This window comes from Sciurus vulgaris (assembly GCF_902686455.1).
Source record: "Sciurus vulgaris genome assembly, chromosome: 6".
In the NCBI taxonomy this organism is placed as follows: domain Eukaryota; kingdom Metazoa; phylum Chordata; class Mammalia; order Rodentia; family Sciuridae; genus Sciurus; species Sciurus vulgaris.
The window spans coordinates 39440772-39459292 of NC_136466.1; the positions used below are offsets into that span (position 1 = coordinate 39440772).

At 37.7% G+C, this 18521-nt stretch overlaps 1 protein-coding gene across 5 annotated transcripts in view; it reads left to right on the top strand.

Moving 5' to 3' along the window:
• The window catches only part of DDX46 (DEAD-box helicase 46), a 77306-nt gene extending 70088 nt beyond the window's left edge, over window positions 1-7218 (top strand). For all 5 annotated transcript variants that reach the window (XM_079145333.1, XM_079145331.1, XM_079145332.1 and 2 more), the window contains 2 exons: window positions 3018-3091; window positions 5416-7218. In XM_079145333.1, the coding sequence (XP_079001459.1) occupies window positions 3018-3091; window positions 5416-5463 (122 nt within the window). In that variant the 3' untranslated portion in view covers window positions 5464-7218. The remainder of the gene's footprint in view (window positions 1-3017; window positions 3092-5415) is intronic.
• The last annotated feature ends 11303 nt before the right edge of the window (window positions 7219-18521 follow it).

Sequence of the window (18521 nt, forward strand, 5' to 3'; positions counted from 1 at the left end):
TCTTAAAGAGTAAACTAGAGACATAATGATGCTGAATAAGAGTTGGGGATTGGTAATTAAAATGATCTAAAGCTTTTAGAATTTTCAGAGATAATTAGATTTTTTAAAGGATCATGTAGTTTTTGAAACTCCAGGCAAACTCAGCTAACAGGATGAAAACAGGTGTTGGTAGTGTGGAAGGAGCCTAGTATCATCTGTTTCTAGTTCTGTAATTGGAGAGACCCCACTGCCTGGCTCCTTGAAGGCTCTGTGTGGCTCAACAGCTCCAGGCCTCCCACCAGGCAGAGGGAAGGAGAACAGGAAGGACTTACATGCCTAAGTCAGCCTGTATAATTTATATAGCCTGTTGTGTGACCCTCTCTTTTTACTAGTGGAGAATCCCTTAAAAACAACCAGAGTTGTTTTAGTACCAATGAAAGGAAATGCCCCTTTCTCATGGCTGCCTATAAACATGTGTAACCTATTACCTAGAAAAATTACATAAGTCAGAGATTTAAACATCCAAATTGTCAAGCTCTAACTAAAGCAGGAATGTTATACTTTTGAATCTAGGTAAGCCATGATTTTTTTTCTTTCTTTTAAAAATATTTTTGGTTGTAGATGGACACAATACCTTTATTTTATTTATTTACTTTTATGTGGTGCTGAGAATTGAACCCAAGCACTCTACCACTGAGCCACAACCCCAACCCCTGATTTTCTTTCTTTTTAAAATAACACAAGAATGTCAACAATAAGTTTCCCAGCAACTCATGCCAAGCAACTTATTTTCCTCTCAAATTTCACTTTGGTTGTAATTTTCAGTCTGACTTAGCTCTTACTTCTACCCCACCAGCACCCTTATCCACTTCTTTTTCTTTCCAACACATCACCTTCCTTACGTGCTTTAAAAAAGTTGTGCTTAGTGGTGGTGGAAGTGTAGGGCTTAAATGAAATAAATTGCTATGACTTTACAGCCCTCCCCTTGGCCTTTTCCTGTTTGTTAAACTGTTGCCTCATCTCTCTGGAGTCAGAAAGGTTAGTCGCTTCTAATAAGGGGGGGAATTTATCTCCTTTCTTGTGAAATCTTTCCTTGAGAGAGATGAGAGAGAATTAGCTCTCTATATTGCAATACAACTTATCTGTTTACTCTTTGACATTTCAGGCTCTCTTCTTTTTTGTCCAGCTCTTTCCTATTATGAATGTGCCCTGTGCTTTGTACCTATACTTACCTACTCCCTGGTTTAGTTCCCTGCTTCGATCCCACCACACTTATCTTTGATGACTTTTTAGTCAAAATTAAATTTCATCCACTCTTTGCTGAAAACACTTGGTCTTCCTCCTGGATTCAGTATTTTTCTTACAGCTTCTAACTTCCTTCACTTGATAGTCAACTTCTAGTATCTAAATTTGTTCACTATTCCCATCCACTCAGAAAAAACATCTTGTCCATTGTCCCTCAGAAATATGCTTTCATGGTGGTGTGAATATAGTATTGTGAGAACACTGAGGGAAAAAGCACTTTACTTGGAGAAGTTGGGGAAAGTTTCTTAGAAGTGAAATTTAAAGTTGTTCTAGGAGCCAGGAGCAGTGGCACACACCTGTAATCCCAGCTACTCAGGACGCTGAGGCAGGGAGGATCATAAGTTCAAGGCCAGCCGGGGCAACTTAGTGAGACCTATATCAAAATATAATTTTAAAAGGGCTGGGAATGTAGCTTAGCGGCAGAGCACCACTTAGTTCCATCCCCAGCATCACAAAAAATGGGGGGGAAAAGTTGTTCTGGTAAACTGCTTCCTACTCATGCTGTTGTAATAGTTTTACAAGTTTGTTTTTCTAATAGTCTGCAAGATTGTAAAAGGCATGAATGAGTTCTTTGTGTAATGAATCTCATAGTATATCATATGTGTGCTAAACATTTCTGGAATTAGTAACTGAACGAGTGTCTCCAGCCCCCTCATCCAGAAGCTTCCTTACAAGTGTTCTCTAATGCTTTTTTTCCTGAGTGTGCTACGCTTCTTTTACTCTTCAATAATTAAGCCTGCTTTTCTTAATTCTGTACCATTATATATGTGGTTCCTTTTGCAAAATACTTTTTTTGTTGTTGTTGTTCTGGGGATTGAACCCAGGGGCACTTGACCACTGAGCCACATTCCCAGTGCTATTTGTTTGTTTATTTATTTATTTATTTATTTATTTATTTATTTATTTAGGGTGCTGGGGATCAAACCCAGGGCCTTATGCTTACAAGGCAAGCACTCTACTAACTGAGCTATCTCCCCAGCCCTATTTATTTATTTTTAAAAAATGGAGATGGACAGAATGCCTTTATTTTATTTGTTTTTATGTGGTGCTGAGGATTGAACCCAGTGCCTCACTTGTGTTAGGCAAGCACTCTGCCATTGAGCTACAGCCTCAGCCCCCCAGTGCTCTTTATATTTTATTTTGAGACAGGGTGGCACTGAGTTACTTAGCGCCTTGGTAAATTGCTGACTTTGAACTTGAGATCCTCCTGCCTCAGCCTCTCAAGTTGCTGGGATTACAGGTGTGTGCCACCTCGTCCAGCCCTTTTGCAAAATACTTTATTCTGCTTCTCCCACAACCTGGAAGCCCTCTTTTCATCTTTAAGACTTTGTTCAGATGACATCTTCCTCACGCATTTGCAGACTTCACAGAACACACAAAAAAGTTCCTGTAAATATTTGTTAAATGAATAAACCAAGGAAGTTGTATTTCCTCTTAGCCATATTCTTTTCTGAATATATTGCTAATCAGCTTTTCTCAGCTGTTTTTAATCAGTACACCAGAATTCTTAATGCTACAGCAGTGTGAACTCCATTGGTTACATCTGAGACTCTAAAAGTAATCAGCATAATAAGCAGCCATTTATATAATGTGGTTGATATTCTACGAGACATTGAAGTTATCTTTCCTGGCAGTACAGTGTTCCTAAAAGTCACCTATTATATTTCCTCCATGACTCTTACCAATATCCAGCATAGTTCTAGTAATGTGAATGATATGTTTTCTATTACCAGGTGCTAATGAACTGGCTGTGCAGAAAGCAAAGGCAGAAATCACCAGGCTCATAAAGGAAGAACTGATCCGACTGGTGAGTAAAACACTTCTTAGGGGCTAGTTTGTTTTGTTTTGTTTTGTTTTTGCAGAGGGTACTGGGGATTAAACTTGGGCACTTGACCATCCAGCCCTATTTTGTATTTTATTTTGAGATAGGGTTTCACTGAGTTGCTTAGTGCTTCACTAAGTTGCTGAGGCTGACTTTTGAACTCTCAATCCTCCTGCTTCAGCCTCCTGAGCCACTGGGATTATAGGCATGCATGACTGTGCCTGGCTTAATAAATGTTTTTATAATAAATGCTCAAGGCCCTGGGTTCAATGCCCTGTATCACAAAAAATGTATATTTTTTTGATCTATACTATAAATACAGTTAAGTACATAAATCATGAACATATAATTCAATGATTTTTTTTTACATTGGAAACTAAGCACTTTTATGTACTCACTAACCAAATCCAGAAATATTGCCAGCATGCAGAAGCCTTCCCCATGCCCCTTCTACTATTTATCCCCCTCAAATATTACCATATTGTAACTTTTAAAATTGTAGATTTGTTTTTGTCTGTTTTTGAACTTCATGTAAGTGGATTCATATGCTATGTATTCCTTTTGTATTATTATTGTTATAATACAAAATATATTATTTTTGAGGCTATCAAGCCATGTTATTGTAGTAGCAATAATTTCATTTTCATGACTATAGTATTTAGTTTTATGAATATGCAACAATTAACTTGCATAGTACACTTTGGGATTATTCCAGTTTGGGACTTTTATGAATAACACTCCTACTTCCATGTCTCTTTGGTATACATTAATAACACTCCTACGTCCATGTCTCTTTGGTATACATTATTTTGGTATACATTAATAGGCTTTTTTCTTAGATATATATTTTGGGGCAGCATTGCTTTCTATAAAATATTCAGAGGTTAGCTTTTTAGTAGACATCACTAAATGTTTTTCCACACAAGTTATACCAGTTTACTCTCCTTCCTGCAGTGTATGAAAATTCCAGTTATTCTGCATCTTTGCCAACATGTGGCTTTGTCAGTGTTTTTAAACTTGTGTAACATGAATTTGATTTTGGAAAGGCAGCCCTTTACAAACTACCTTTCCAAAAGAGACAGATACATCCTTGTATCTTCAGTGCCAGTTAAAGCTTATAAATTTTTTCTATAACACATATTTTGGGATAAGGGTTTATTTTTTGTTTGTTTTGGTACCAGGGATTGAACCCAGGGGCACTTGACCACTGAACCACTGAACTACATTTCCAGCCTTTTTTTTTTTAATATTTATTTAGTTGTCAATGGATCTTTTATTTTTATTATTTATTTATTTATTTGCTTATTTATACGTGGTGCTGAGGATCGAGCCCAAGGGCCTTACACATGCTAGGCAAGCACTACCCCTGAGCCACAACTCCAGCCCCCCAGGCCTTTTTTATTTTTTATTTAGAGACAACTTTCACTAAGTTGCTGAAACTGGCTTTGAGCTTGGATCTTCCTGCCTCAGCCTCCCAAGCTTCTGAGATCACAGGCTTGGGCCACTGTGCTCAGCAGATAAGGGAATTTTTAAAGGAAATCTTAGCCTTACTCTTAAAAGTGTTTTTGAGCAACCCAGTGTGAATCCCAGCAGTTCAGGAGACTGAGGCAGGACGATTGTAAGTTCAAAGCCAGCCTCAGCAATTTGGTGACACCCTAAGCCACTTAGAAAAACCCTGTCTCAAAATTTAAAAATGAAAAGGGCTGGGGATGTGGCTTAATGGTTAAGTGCCCCTGGGTTCACTCCCTGGTACACAAATAATAAATAAATGTGGTTTTGAGGGCTTTTCTAAAATTGCATTTACAGAATATTCTTTCAGGGGATCAAGGGCTTAAGACTATTTCACCAATGAGTGATAGAAAAAGAACCACATAGTTGCAGATGCTACCACCCTTGAGTTGATTTACAACATACTTGTTAACCAGACATAGTGGTATACATGTACCACTGTAATCCCAGCTACTGGGGAGACTGAGGCAGGAGGATTGCAAGTTTGAGTCCAGCCTGGGGAACAGTGAGATCCTTTCTTAAAGTAAAATTTAGAAATGGGGGACAGATATGTATCTTGGTGATAAAGTGTTGCCTAGCATGCTCAAGACCTTACGTTCAATTCCCAGTACTGCACAAAATAATAATATAGATATGAATAGCTATCACAGAGTGAATACAAAAAGATGATCAGTTCATTGAACAGTTTCTTCTGCCTCAGTGCAGTAATAGCAACTTTTCTTTAACTATCTGATAGAGTTTTATAAATTGGTAAAGGAAATGATCTTTTCTGACCATGTACCTTTTATTTTCTATTGCAGCAAAATTCATACCAACCAACAAATAAAGGAAGATACAAAGTCTTATAAACATTTAGAAAACACTTTTTACCTGTGCTGGTCTGTGATCTATGTGGCAATTGTCTGAAGTTTACAATGTATTGTAAATTAAGATTTTTAAAATTCTGTCTTGCTGATTTTTTAAATACAAGAAACCAGTATTTGCTAAAGAAATCTTCTGTCAGTAAGTACCCCACAATTATTCAAACTGTATTTAAGCAGGTCTGTTTTCAGAGTATGGTGTCCTTTAATGTAAAACAAATATTAATATTTTAAATATCTGGATAATATTCCAGAGGTTTGAAAAATGGAAACTTTGGGACTTTCTGTTGAAGGTATTAAAGCATACAAGTCACTAAGGGGCTACTCACCCTCTTTCGGTGAAATTGCAATCATCTGAGAAATGGTAAAATCCTTCGTCATATTTCGTGTCAACCCCCACCCCCTTGAGCTTAAATCTTACTTGACTCACTGGAACAAACAAACTGGATTTAAGAATGTTAAAATAGAGATTTTACAAAATAAGTTTAGACTTTTTGTTTTAATTGTTATCATTATAAATTGGCAATAGTTGGACTACTTGTAGTTTTTGTAAATTAAAGATTTGTAGTATGAGAATTTCTTGCATTTCCTTTCAGTGCAAAGAATTTTAGTATTTACTCCTTTTTGGTTCCCTTTGCAACCTCTGGCTCTATGCCTAGGTAGTAAATCATTTTTCATCTTTAAAAGAAAGTGATTGTAGCCTGTAAATATTCAATATGATTCCTTCCCCCTCCAAAAGTGTTTATTTAGACATCTGTACATATGATATGTACAAATGCCCTACTACTTTTAATCTGATTTTCCTTCAGGATTATTGAGTAGGTGGTGAATTTTTTTTCTTTAGGAATGTTAATATATACCAGTACCCAACTTTTAGATAAAATTTAGCATTTCTTGGTGAAATTTAGTGCATAAGGGATCAAAAATTATATTTTTGAGCCCTCAAGATCAAATTCCTAAATATTCTAATTTAAATGACTATAATTGGGTAATCTAGTATTCTTTTCAAGACTCCTGGTGTATTAGAATTTCATATTGTAACTTCTTGAAAAAAATTTTTTCAGGAAGTAAATAGGTGCATTTCTTAAATTAAGAGACAGAAAAGTTCTTTATTCTTGATTTACAGTTTTAGAAAAGAAAAAATCAGAGCCTACTTAGTTAAAACATCTTAATATTACCTTCAGTGGCTAAAATGGCAATCATTACTTCTTCAATATAAAAGTATCTGTACTAAAAACAGTAAGATATAATTGCAAAATAGTCTGAGGACCCTCACACATCCACTTTCTTTCTTGAAGAAGAGATAAAATTCATGTAACAACGCAACCAAATAAACCATTTACTCTAAAATTCCAGGCATCATGGGCTCCTTTTTTCCACCCTTGCTAGTTTATTTATTTACTTATCTTTATCACCAGTGGCAGTTTATTTTCTCTAATAAAATATATCACAGTCCCACATTGGTGACAATTGGTGCTCCCTTCTGCCTACTGGATCACTTTGAGATTCAGAGGTTTACATCATTTTAGCATTTCCTTCATGTTTGTATATCTAGTTGTAATGTGCCATTAATAGTATTTTGCTCTAAAATGAAACAATTCTGTTAGTACATTTTTTTAGTGTCAAGCTGACTGATTTTTAAAATTTGAATGATGTACAGACTTTAATTTGTTTTTTAATGCAAATCAATATTTGCTCATGTTTTCTTAATTCCTTATAAAAATAAAGTCAATTCAACCTGCATTTTTCTAATATTATCTTTTCCTCTAATGCTTTGTCTTCTACTGTTTCTCTAACTTTGTTTATATTTGTAGACACTTGAGAGAAGTATTATACTCAGTGTATCTTTATAAAAATTTTCTAACAGTTTACTATCTAAAATACTTAGATTTCTAGTTCTAAAAATGTCTTCCTGAAGAAGCCTCTTAGTCTTTGCTACTCCCCCCCTGGGGATTTGAACCCAGGGTCTTGTGCTTGCAAGGCAATCACTCTACCAACTGAGCTATATTCCCAGCCCCTAGGCTTTGATATTCTTATTATTTAGCCTAAGTAAATGTAGATGAATTAATAGGTTAATTTGCCTGTTAGAGTTTTATGCAGTGGCACTTTGGCTTACAAATTGGAGGTTGGGCTGGGGGTGTAATTCAGTGGTAGTGTACTTGCTCAGCATATAAGGCCCTGAGTTTGATCCTCAGCACTGCAGAACAACAAATAAAAGTGGTGGTATAGAATGAAAGGACACTACCAAAGTTCTCCCCAACTCCTTTTCATGTTTTTTTTGTTTGTTTTTTTGTTTTTTGGGGTTTTTTTTTGGTGCTGAGGGTTGAAACCAGGGACACTTAACCATCCTGCCATATCCCCAGCCCTTTTTTATATTTTATTTAGAGACAGGATCTCACTAAATTACCTAGGGTCTCCTATGCCGCTGGGATTACAGGCCTGGACCACTGCACCGACTCTTTTCACACATTCTTCATTGGCTTTGTTGGTGTATGCATGATGTTCATCTAATAGTCACAGTGCTTCTGTGACTTTTGATCTTTCTTTTGAAGCAGCAGTCCCTGTGTTTAAAGAGTTGATTTTTTTTTTTTTTAAAGGAGACCCCGCTCTTGATTTTTAGATTTTATAAACCCCAGTAAGATAGCTGAGGTCTACTTGTAATCCATCAGCATTTGCAATTGCAAAGCTTCAACATGTAATTCAGCTGTGTCTGAACTCTTTTCTGGTGTCCAGCTTTGCTTTATAGTTACCAGTGAAGTTCCTTTAGTGACAGATTTAGTGTTCCCTAAAAAGCTCATGTGTTAAAGTCATTGCAGCTTGCATAAGATAGGACCTGGGGGTAGAGGGAGGGTAAAATGGTAGTGGAAGTGAAGCCTAGGGTAAATAGCTACATTTTGTTTAATAAAATGCCCTGTTTTGCTGCTATTGATTGATTGATTGATTGGTTGGTTGTGGTACTGGGGATTGAACTCAGGGGTGCTCTACCACTGAACTCTGTCCCCAGCCCTTTTATTATTCTGAGACAAAAATCTCACAGTCTCTTAGGGTTTTGCTAAGTTGCTGAGGCTGGCCACTATCTTGAGATCTTCCTGTCTGAGCTTCCCAAATTGGTAGATTACAGGTGTGTGCCCCAAATTTTTGGCTTGTTTTGCTTCTTTTTATATCATGTTAAGTTCTTAGAGCGGGCAAGACTTCTGAGTGACTTGCCCAATGTAGTCTATTAAAAATACTCTTCTCTTCTGGTCTCAAGTTAGGTGTGATGATGCATACCTTAGTGCTATCTATGCAGGAGGCTGAGGCAAGAGGATCATTTGAGTCCAGGAGTTTGAAACCAGCCTGGGCAACATAATGAGACCCCCATCTCAATGAATAGTATAGAGACAGATACATTAACTCTGGAGCCACAAGTTCTTTACATTTTGATATAGATTTGTTTAAGAATGGGAATATTCTGGTGTGAGAAGGTAACATTTATCTATGAAAAGAGGATGTATAGTGGGGGCAGGGTGGCGGGGGCACATGACTGCAATCTCAGCTACTTGGGAGACTGAGGCAGCAGGATCACATTGTAAGTTTAAGCAATTTAGGGAGACAATGCCACAAAATAAAGAAGGAAGGCAGGGTGTCCTGTGTTCAATCCTCAGTGTTTCATAAAAATAAAAAGTGGGGAATGCTTGTGTGCATATAATGAGAAAGAAAGAGGATGAATGAATGTATTGAGGGGTAAGGGAGGGTTATGATTTGAATCTGAAATGTTCCCTCTAAGCTCATGTGTTAAAGGCAATGCAGCAACCTGTAGAGGGAGGAGCTTTTAGGAAGTGATGGGATCATGAGGATTTTAATCTCATCAGTAGATCAACTCATTTGATATGTTAATAATTCAAATGGACTACTGGCTGATTGACTGATGGTGTGGCTGGAGGAAGTAGGTCACTGAGGGCATGCCCTTGGCCATGAGCTGAGGTTTCCACCACCACATTTTACGCAGCAGCTGTGGTGTTCTTCCTCACCTCAGGCAATGGAGCCAGCCATAAACTGAATCCTCTATAACTGTGAGCCAGGGTATATCTTTTCCTCCTCTAAGTTGATCAGGTATTTTGGCCTCAGTGATATAAAGCTGACTAACATAGGTGGGTGTTAACTTTTTATTTAGTTTAATTGTAACTACCAGAAAACCTTGCCAGGCACAGTGACCCATACCTATAATCCCAGCAACTCAGGAAGCTGAGGTGAGAGGATCATAAGTTAAGGCTAGCTTCAGCATCTTAGTGAGACCCTGTTTCAAAAAATTAAGAAGACTGGTAAAGCTCATTGGTAAAGCACCCTTGGTTTCAGTCCCCAGCACCAAAAACAAAAACAAGATCTTACTGTGGTGGGACATTTAATTTGAATATAATATCATATTCTTAAACACTGCTGAGTGAAATATCTGTTCAACTCCTAGGCAGCTCTACGGAGCTAAAAGTGGCTAAATTTCCCTCTCTAGCTAAAGAGTTTCTGATATGTTGGCAGTTATGGATACTTGAAAGTTTTGTTATTTTTGTTGTTTCCCTATATCAATTTATAATTTTCCTCAGGCAAGAGTCCCAGTAGGAATGTGAAGAAAAAGTGTCAACAAACATTCTTTACAAAATCCCCACAATATCAGTGGGTGAATACTGTCAAACCTCATGCCTAGTGAAGAATTTACTTTGGAGTTGGGGATATAGCTCAGTTGGTAGAGAGCTTGCCTTGCAAGCACAAGGCCCCGGGTTTAATCCCCAGCACCACCAAAAAAAAAAAAAAAAAGAATTTACTTTTGATTATTTTTCTTGACCCTGTTTCTTCTACATATGGCATCAACTTATAGGAGTTCATGATTTTGAAACTCGGCCCTTCAAGAGTAAATTCTAACTGCACTAACTTTGCCATATTGGAGAGGGAAAATAAGTATTTAGTAAAGAGAAGTTTAGCTGGGCGTGGTGGTGCACACTTGTAATCCCAGCTACTCAGAAGGCTGAGGACAGGAGGATCACAACAAAGCCAACCTCAACAACTCAGCAAAGCCCTAAGCAACTTAATGACACCCTGTCTCCAAAAAAATATTTTAGATTTAAAAATGTTTTAATATTTTATATATGGAAGTACCTAGTAGCCTGCTTTGAAAACTATTCTTTTCATAATCTTGTATATACAAAAGAAATATGAGGATTCAATGCAAAAAAGTACATTCTTTTCACAGAAAACACTTGCTTTGAACTTGGTAACAGATTTTTAGCAACCTTCCAACTCCAGGCACTAAAAACTGCAGCCTTAGCTATTAAAGTGTCTTTGAAATTTATCCCTGAATTCCTAAGATGTGCTCAGATACCTTTCAGCCAGCCCAAGGATCCCTGAAGCAGAATCTTTTTCTAATGTTTTTGTCTGTGTCTTTTGAGAGCATAAGCTCTCAAAACTACCCTGTGAACTTTTCAAGAGTCTTCCCACCCCCGAGACTAACCCAGAGCCCAAGTCTCTCTCATGGGTTTTGATTTGGAAAGCTTGATTGCAGATGGATGGCCTGGGAGTTTCAAAGAGAGCATACATGGTTCTATAATTTTTTACTGGTGTAATGTTGCTATTAAACACGTGTCTGGGGCATTAATGATTCTTTGACACACATTCAAGTTAGAGAACCACTGACAGCCTTCCCTTTTCTTTTGTGTGTGTGTGTGTGTGTGTGTGTGTGTGTGTGCTGAGGATTAAACCCAGAGGTGATTTTCCATTGAGCTACATCCTCATCCCTTTTTATTTTTTTTTATTTTTAAAAAAATATTTTTAGCTGTGAATGGACACAATATTTTTTAATGTGGTGCTGAGAATTGAACCCAGTGTCTCACACATGCTAGGCAAGTGCTCTACCACTGAACCACAACACCAACCCTATTTTTATTTTTTATTCTTGCTAAATGTTGCTTAGTATTCCTTAAGTTTCTGAGGCTGACCTCTAACTTGGAGTCCTCCTGGTCTCAGCTTCCAAAGACATTGGGATTATAGGCAAATGCCACTGTGCCTGGTTGCTCTTTGATTCTGATGGCCTGTGATCTGAAACAGTGATCTCCAGAGTGGGACATATGCACAGTAATCCATTGGGAAACAGAAAGAAAATAGGAAGCTTCTGTTTTTCATTTTAAATCTCACCCATTTTTTTTAAGGTTTTCTTCTTCTTTTTTTTAAAATTGGCAATGGACCTTTATTTTATTTATTCACATGTGGCACTGAGAATTGAACCCAGTGCCTCACACATGCTAGGCAAGCACTCTGCCACTGCCACAACCCCAGCCCTCCTCTTCCTTTAATTTTTTTTTTGTGAGTAAATTTTTTCATAATACATTGTATATACTTACCATTATACTTTTGGTATAACAGTTCACACCAAAAATTAATGAATGTACACATATTGGGAGGGGGGGCACTTGGACATTCCAATCTTGGTCTTGCCAGCCTCTAGAACTGTGAGAAATAAAGTTTTGTTTTTTGTAAAATAGTCTGTTGTTTTTTTATACAGACTGGCTAGACTAAAAACACTTTTAAGATTGCTAATACAGCACTCTACAGCCAGTTGCTACGGATAAAATCTAGAAAGCAAGATTCGTTATTTCCTATATTTATATTTCAGTTCAAGGAAGTATTTAAGAACATTTGCAGCCTCAATGGAAAGGTCTTTAGAGTCAGGCAGCTCCCAGATTTGGACAAATACTTGTTTCATGGTTTTTCTCTCACATTTACACAATCACCATTTGTCATTACAAAGTTTTGTTAAAACTTGATTGGGGTTGTAGGTATATCTCAGTAGTAGAGACCACTTGAGTAGCATAGGCAAAGCCCTGGATTTGATCCCCATTACCGCAAGTAAGTAAGTAAGTAAGTTAAGTAAGTAAGTAAGTAAGTAAGTAAATAAATAAATAAATAAATAAATAAATGGTGGTTTGTCTCTGTGATCTGGCCTGCCTTGGGCCACCAGTCTAGTCACCCATTGGAGAAGTAATAAAAAATATTGGATTGAATTTGAAGTGTGTATGCTATGGAAGAAAAAAATGTTGGGAGGTAAGTCAAAGAGTGTTACATTTGAAAGTATGCTTTTGTTGCAAATAAGCAGCAATAAATGGCTATGCCCTTGAAAAATCCTTTACATTAGACACTAGTACGTTGTACCTGTTTTGTGTGTACTTTGACACTTCATTAAGACCAACCTGAGATAATTATCAAAAACTAGACCTACTGGTTTTCATAATGTTAAACCATACTCTGTTCATTATTATTTTTTTTGTTCACCTCAGTAGAATGTAAATTTCATGAGTTTAAGGAACTTGGGCATCCTACAGCCCCTTGTACCTTGCATTCAATTAATAATTGTTGAATTAACTTACTTGCCCATAGTCACACAACTAGTAAGTGGCACACCTCAGATTTAAATCTATATCTTTACTCAAAGCTTGCCTGTCCAATTTAGTAAATACTATATAGGAAGTAAAATGCAGTGCATGTATTATATTTTAACTTTTTTCAGTTTGGCCTACTCATCAAGCAGGATTACCATTAGAATTTGTCAATACTATTTTTATTATATATACTCTGCTACTGAAGGGACAGGAAAAAGGATGTAGTTAATGTAAATCTTGACATAAAGTAGTAACGAGTAATTTAACCTTAAGAACAGGTAAGTGTGTTAGTTATCTCAGCAGCATTCAACTTAAATTTTACCTTCCCTTTTCATAGTCTGAAGTAACATTTAATTGGCATTCCCTTGCCAAGTCTTCTACCATGTCTTAAACTGGGAATATTGGGCAGAGTGGAACCTGCCAATAATCCTAGCCACTTGGAAGGCTAACGTGAGAGGATCACTTGAGCCCAGGAGTTGGAGGGCAGGCTGGTAATGTGGCGAGACCCATATTAAATAAATAGGAAAGCATGGTGTTACGGTTTGGATTTGAGGTGTCCCCCAAAAAGCTCACGTGTTAGACAATGCAAGAAGGTACAGAGGAGAAATGATTGGGTTGTGAGTCTTAACCCTGATGGGGATTAATTGAGTGGTAACAGAAGTGGTAGGGTGTGGCTTTGGGTATATATTTTGTATCTGAAGAATGGAGATTCTCTGCTTCCCTCTGCCACACTCTTCTGCCATGATGTCCTCCTTCCTTACCTGGAGCCCTGAGGAATGGAGCTTGCCATCTAAGGATTGAGACCTCTGAAAGCATAATAAACTCTTCCTCCTCTACAGTTGTGCTGGTCAGATACTTTTAGTTGCAGCAATAAAATAGCTGACTAAAACACATGGTAATAGTCTGTACAGTTTTTACACAGTAAGCTGTCCAAATCCTTGCATCAATGTTCCGGCACCTACTAGAGTGACAAGTCACTACTTGTCACTACCTTTTTTTTTTTAAATAAGTATAACTATAAAATCAATAAAGACATTTGCTCTGGCCAATGGATCTAAGCTTTTTAGGACTTATATCTATGTATCTTAGAGTGTTCTTTAGATACTGTTCAGGGATTCTGAAAACTAGAATATGAATTTTGAACATTTTCTTTAACAGTCATGTTTTTGGGAGTTGAAAAATATTAAATTAAAACCACCCTAAGATTGCATCTAACTCCAATTAGAATAACTATTATCAAGAATACAGGCAATAAGTGTTGGCGTGGATGTGGGGGAAAAGGCACACTCATACATTGCTGGTGGAGTTGCGAGTTTTTAAAAATATTCGTTTTAGTCATAGATAGACAAAATATCTTTATTTTATTCATTTATTTATATGTGGTGCTGAGGGTCGAACCCAGTGCCTCACCCATACTAGGCAAGTGCTCTACTACTGAGCTGCAACCCCAGTCCCTGGAGCTGCAGATTGGTGCAGCCACTCTGGAAAGCAGTATGGAGATTCCTCAGAAAACTTGGACCCACCACTTGTCCCAGCTATCCCACTCCTCGTTTTATACCCAAAGGACTTAAAATCAGCATACTACAGTGATGCAGCCACATCAATGTTCATAGCAGCTCAATTCACAATAGCTAGATTGTGGAACCAACTGAGATGCCCTTCAATTGATGGATGGATAAAGAAACTATGGGATATGTACACAATGGAATATTACTCAGCCCTAAAGAAGAATAAAATTATGGCATTTGCTGGTAAATGGATGGAGCTGGAGAATATCATGCTAAGTGAAATAGGCCAAGCCCCAAAAACCTAGGGTTAAATGTTTTCTCTGATAAGTGGATGACAGTACATAATGTGGGCAGTGGGGAGAAGAATGAGGGAACTTTGTATGGTGTAGAGGAAAATGGGGCAGAAGGCAGTGGGAGAAGGAAAGATAGTAGACTGAGCAGACAGTATTACCCTATGTATATGTATGATTACATGAATGGTGTGAATCTACATTATGTACAATCAGAAATGAAAAGTTATACTCCATTTGTGTATAATGAATCAAAATGCAGTCTAAAAAATTTTGAATAAAAAAATTTATAGGTATGAATCCTAAAGAAGACTAGCTAACTACTTTTTCACTTCCAAAATAGCTATGTGGTCTTCTCTTGCTCTTTTCCTCAGCGAGATGTAATAATAGCAAAGTGTTTATTGGATTGTAGCAAACTTTTCTGAAACTAAGGGATCTCATAAAGGAGAAAAAGCATGATAAGGAAAACCTAAAACTGGCTGTTTTAGACTTCACTTCCTTTTAAAATCCATTGTCCATGCTTCTTACAGGTTCTCACACTTTCTGTGAAGTTAGGGGTAGCACAGCAGCCCGTAAGTCTCCTCTCACTTCTGACACCTATCTCAAGTTCAGGAGTCCCCTGAAACTATCTTTCAGATCAGTTTAGTAGAAAGACAACTCACTGAAAGGTGTTACATACCATAGTGTATTGCAGTGAAAGGATACAGATTAAAAGAAGCTAGGGAAAAGGCCCACAGGGTGGAGTCCAAAAAGTTCCCACTGCACAGCTTCTAGTTATACTCTCCCTTTGAAATCCTGGTCAATGTTAATTTTTTTTTGGCAACTGTTTGTGCCAATATGCCAGCCTACCAGAAAATCCTACTTTCCCAACCAGGGAAGGTCATTTGAGCCTTGGTGTCTAGTTTTTATTGGAGGTCATCAAATAGACATCTCAGTCTCCAGTACCTCAGGAGGTGGAGCTGACACCCTGTGACTCGACACTGCCACACTAAATCACATTGGTAGATCAACATGACTAAAAGCCTCAGTCCAAAAAAAGGAAAGAAGAAAAACCACTCAAGCCCAGGGAGCTGGCCCACACCTGTAATCCCAGCTACTCTGGAGACAGAGGCAGGAGGATTGCAAATTCAACGCCAGCCTGGGTAACTTAGTAAGACCCTTTCTTTAAAAAGTAAAAAGGACTGGTGCTCAGTGGTAGAGGTTCAATCCCCAGTACCACAAAAATAACAACAAAACAAAACACTATCAAGCATGACATTCAAAGGCTTAGAGATCACCTCTAAGAAGGGTAAAGGCAAGTCTTCTCTGTGGGAAAGATTAAATTCTTTACTATATACTTGCCCACCTACCTTGTAGAAGTACCTGCTGTCCTCAATTTTAAAAATATTCTCTCTTCAATTCTCCCCTAGCTTTTCACCAGAAGTAGAAATAACAGCATTTGTATTTGCCAGGATATGCCAGATTATGCTATAGTAACATCCCAAGTTTTCTGATTTTCAAAAACAAGTTTATTTCTCATTCATACTAAATTCAGTTAGAAGAAGGAAAACTTTGTGAGATTTTTTGTTTTTGTTTTGTTTTGTTTTACTCCATGATCCAGGATGACATAGCTGCTTTAACATCCTAATGGCAGAGAAGAGTCTTGGAGGGTCTCACACTTGTCATTTTCTTTGACCAGTGCATGTCACATGGCCATAGCCGACTTTGAGAGAAGCGTGGCTAACAAAGTACAATGGAGCTAAAGAGCAGAGATTAGTTGTCATATGGCATCCAACAAAGGCATTCCAGAGGTCTGTTCTCTGCAATTGAGGGTCTTGATCATCCTAAATGAGCACCTTATCATACAGGCATCATTTGACTTTGGGCAACTTGGGTGAATAAAACTAAGATATGGGTAGACACTAATAGCTAACTGCCTCCATCTGAGGTCAAACAAGTAGAGCTGGCCTGTAAGCAGTTGCCTAAAAAGATGATACATTCCTACATAAGAAGTTAAAGTTGTCTATTTTAATGACTACTGTGAAGATAGTTCATAGATTTTGCCGAAGCACTATTTTGTGTGGTTTTAACACTCATCTGCTCCACCAAATCTGTAAAATAGGTGAACAATATAGCATAAATGAGCACATGTGTCAGAAGGTAGACCTGGAATGAATTTTTCCTTCCCTGATCAATTGCCCACAGGTGAGGTTTACCAAATGACTGGTGAACCTTGTTTTATATGTGAAAACGGTTCCCGTTTGGTAGCTAGATCTGCCCCTAAAGAAAGATCCCTAGAAGTTTTCTACTAACATTTCCAGGCTCAGTGACCCAGGAAGAGATGTCTCTACAAAGTAAAGTGGCAGTTTAAATCCACATTGTTCCACCAATGTAAATGTACTTACTGTTTCTCCTGTGGGTGCCTCAGTTTCTACTCCACCAATCTATGTTCAGCACCTTGAAATCCCAGCTCCAAACTCAAATCTGCAAGTCTCCTCAGCTAGCCCACTCAACTCTACCAATGAGAAATGTGATAAGTACTTTATTTTTATTCAAGACTTTATTGGAATATCAGTATTTGATTATTTTAAAAAACAAACAATTTGAGCTTAAGATCTTTTATGGAAAATTTAAATATTTGGAAATAGAATAGTATTATGGACTTGCAAGTACTGAAGGGTACTTTAAATAGACCTATTATTTAATTTCACAGCACCACAATGAGCTTATTGTCTTTATTTCACACATGGAACAGCAGTGTCTTGCCCAATGTAGCACAGGAGGCAAATGGCAGAAAGGTACTCAGGTCCAGGAATATTAGACTTCCTGTTATTCTGGCTACCATTACATTTGATATGCAAATCACTTGACCTTGTTAGTATGAAAGTTTCTGTTTCTTAAGTGTTTTTATGTACAAATGCTATTTTAGGCAAAAACTGAGTTACAGATCTGAAATAGTTATGATGTATTTATTGGGGTGCTATAATGTACTCTCACAAAACACTAAAAGAATAAAAAGCCTTGCTTAAACTTTTTTTTTTGGTACATTACTTAATACACCCTGAAATTTGTATGCATATTTTACTGTTTCTTACATTGATATGTTCCTTTTTTATATAAACAATACAAAGCACAATCAGTTCTGGTTTCTAGTATTTTATAGAGATTAAAATGTTTAGAATCATGTTATGAAACCCTGTTTTCCAGAAAGTTCTACTTTCCCAACCAGAGAAGTGCACCTGAGTCTTGGTGTTCAGAGTTTTTTTTGAGCTCATCAGGTAGGCAATAGACCACGTGGTAGCTCTTAGCCTCCAGCCCATCAGTAGGTTGAATGAATGGGTTAGATTGTTGTGTTGTGTTTGACTTCCCTCCTTGTGCTTTCACTCAAAAAGTTGTTGCTCCTTTCATTCCTGGATTCAGAACACCACCTGGTAGTGGTAGAGGTCCCTGCTCATGGTAGAGCTCAATGCTCTGTTGTTTCCTCAAAAAGCCTTTAATGCATGGGGGAAAAACAAGCCATCTCCCTACCCCCTCCCCACTGCTTAATAAAGTGATTTTTCCTCAGTATCTACACTAATTCTAGATCCTCTTCTTTCTGACAAGTAGAAATTCATAGGAGGGAACTGAGGAAGCTAATCCCTCTGCTAGGTTGGTTTTATATGTGGTGACTGACACACCAGACATCTTTTTTTTTTGGGGGGGGGGGGCCGCTGGGCAATTGAACTCAGGACTTTACACAGGCTAGGCAGGTGCTCACCACTGAGGTATGGTTTATTCATTTTGAGGCAGGGTCTTGCTAAATTGACCAATCTGGCTTCGAACTTGCCATCTTCCTGCTTCAGTCTCCTTAGTAGCTGGAATTACCAGTG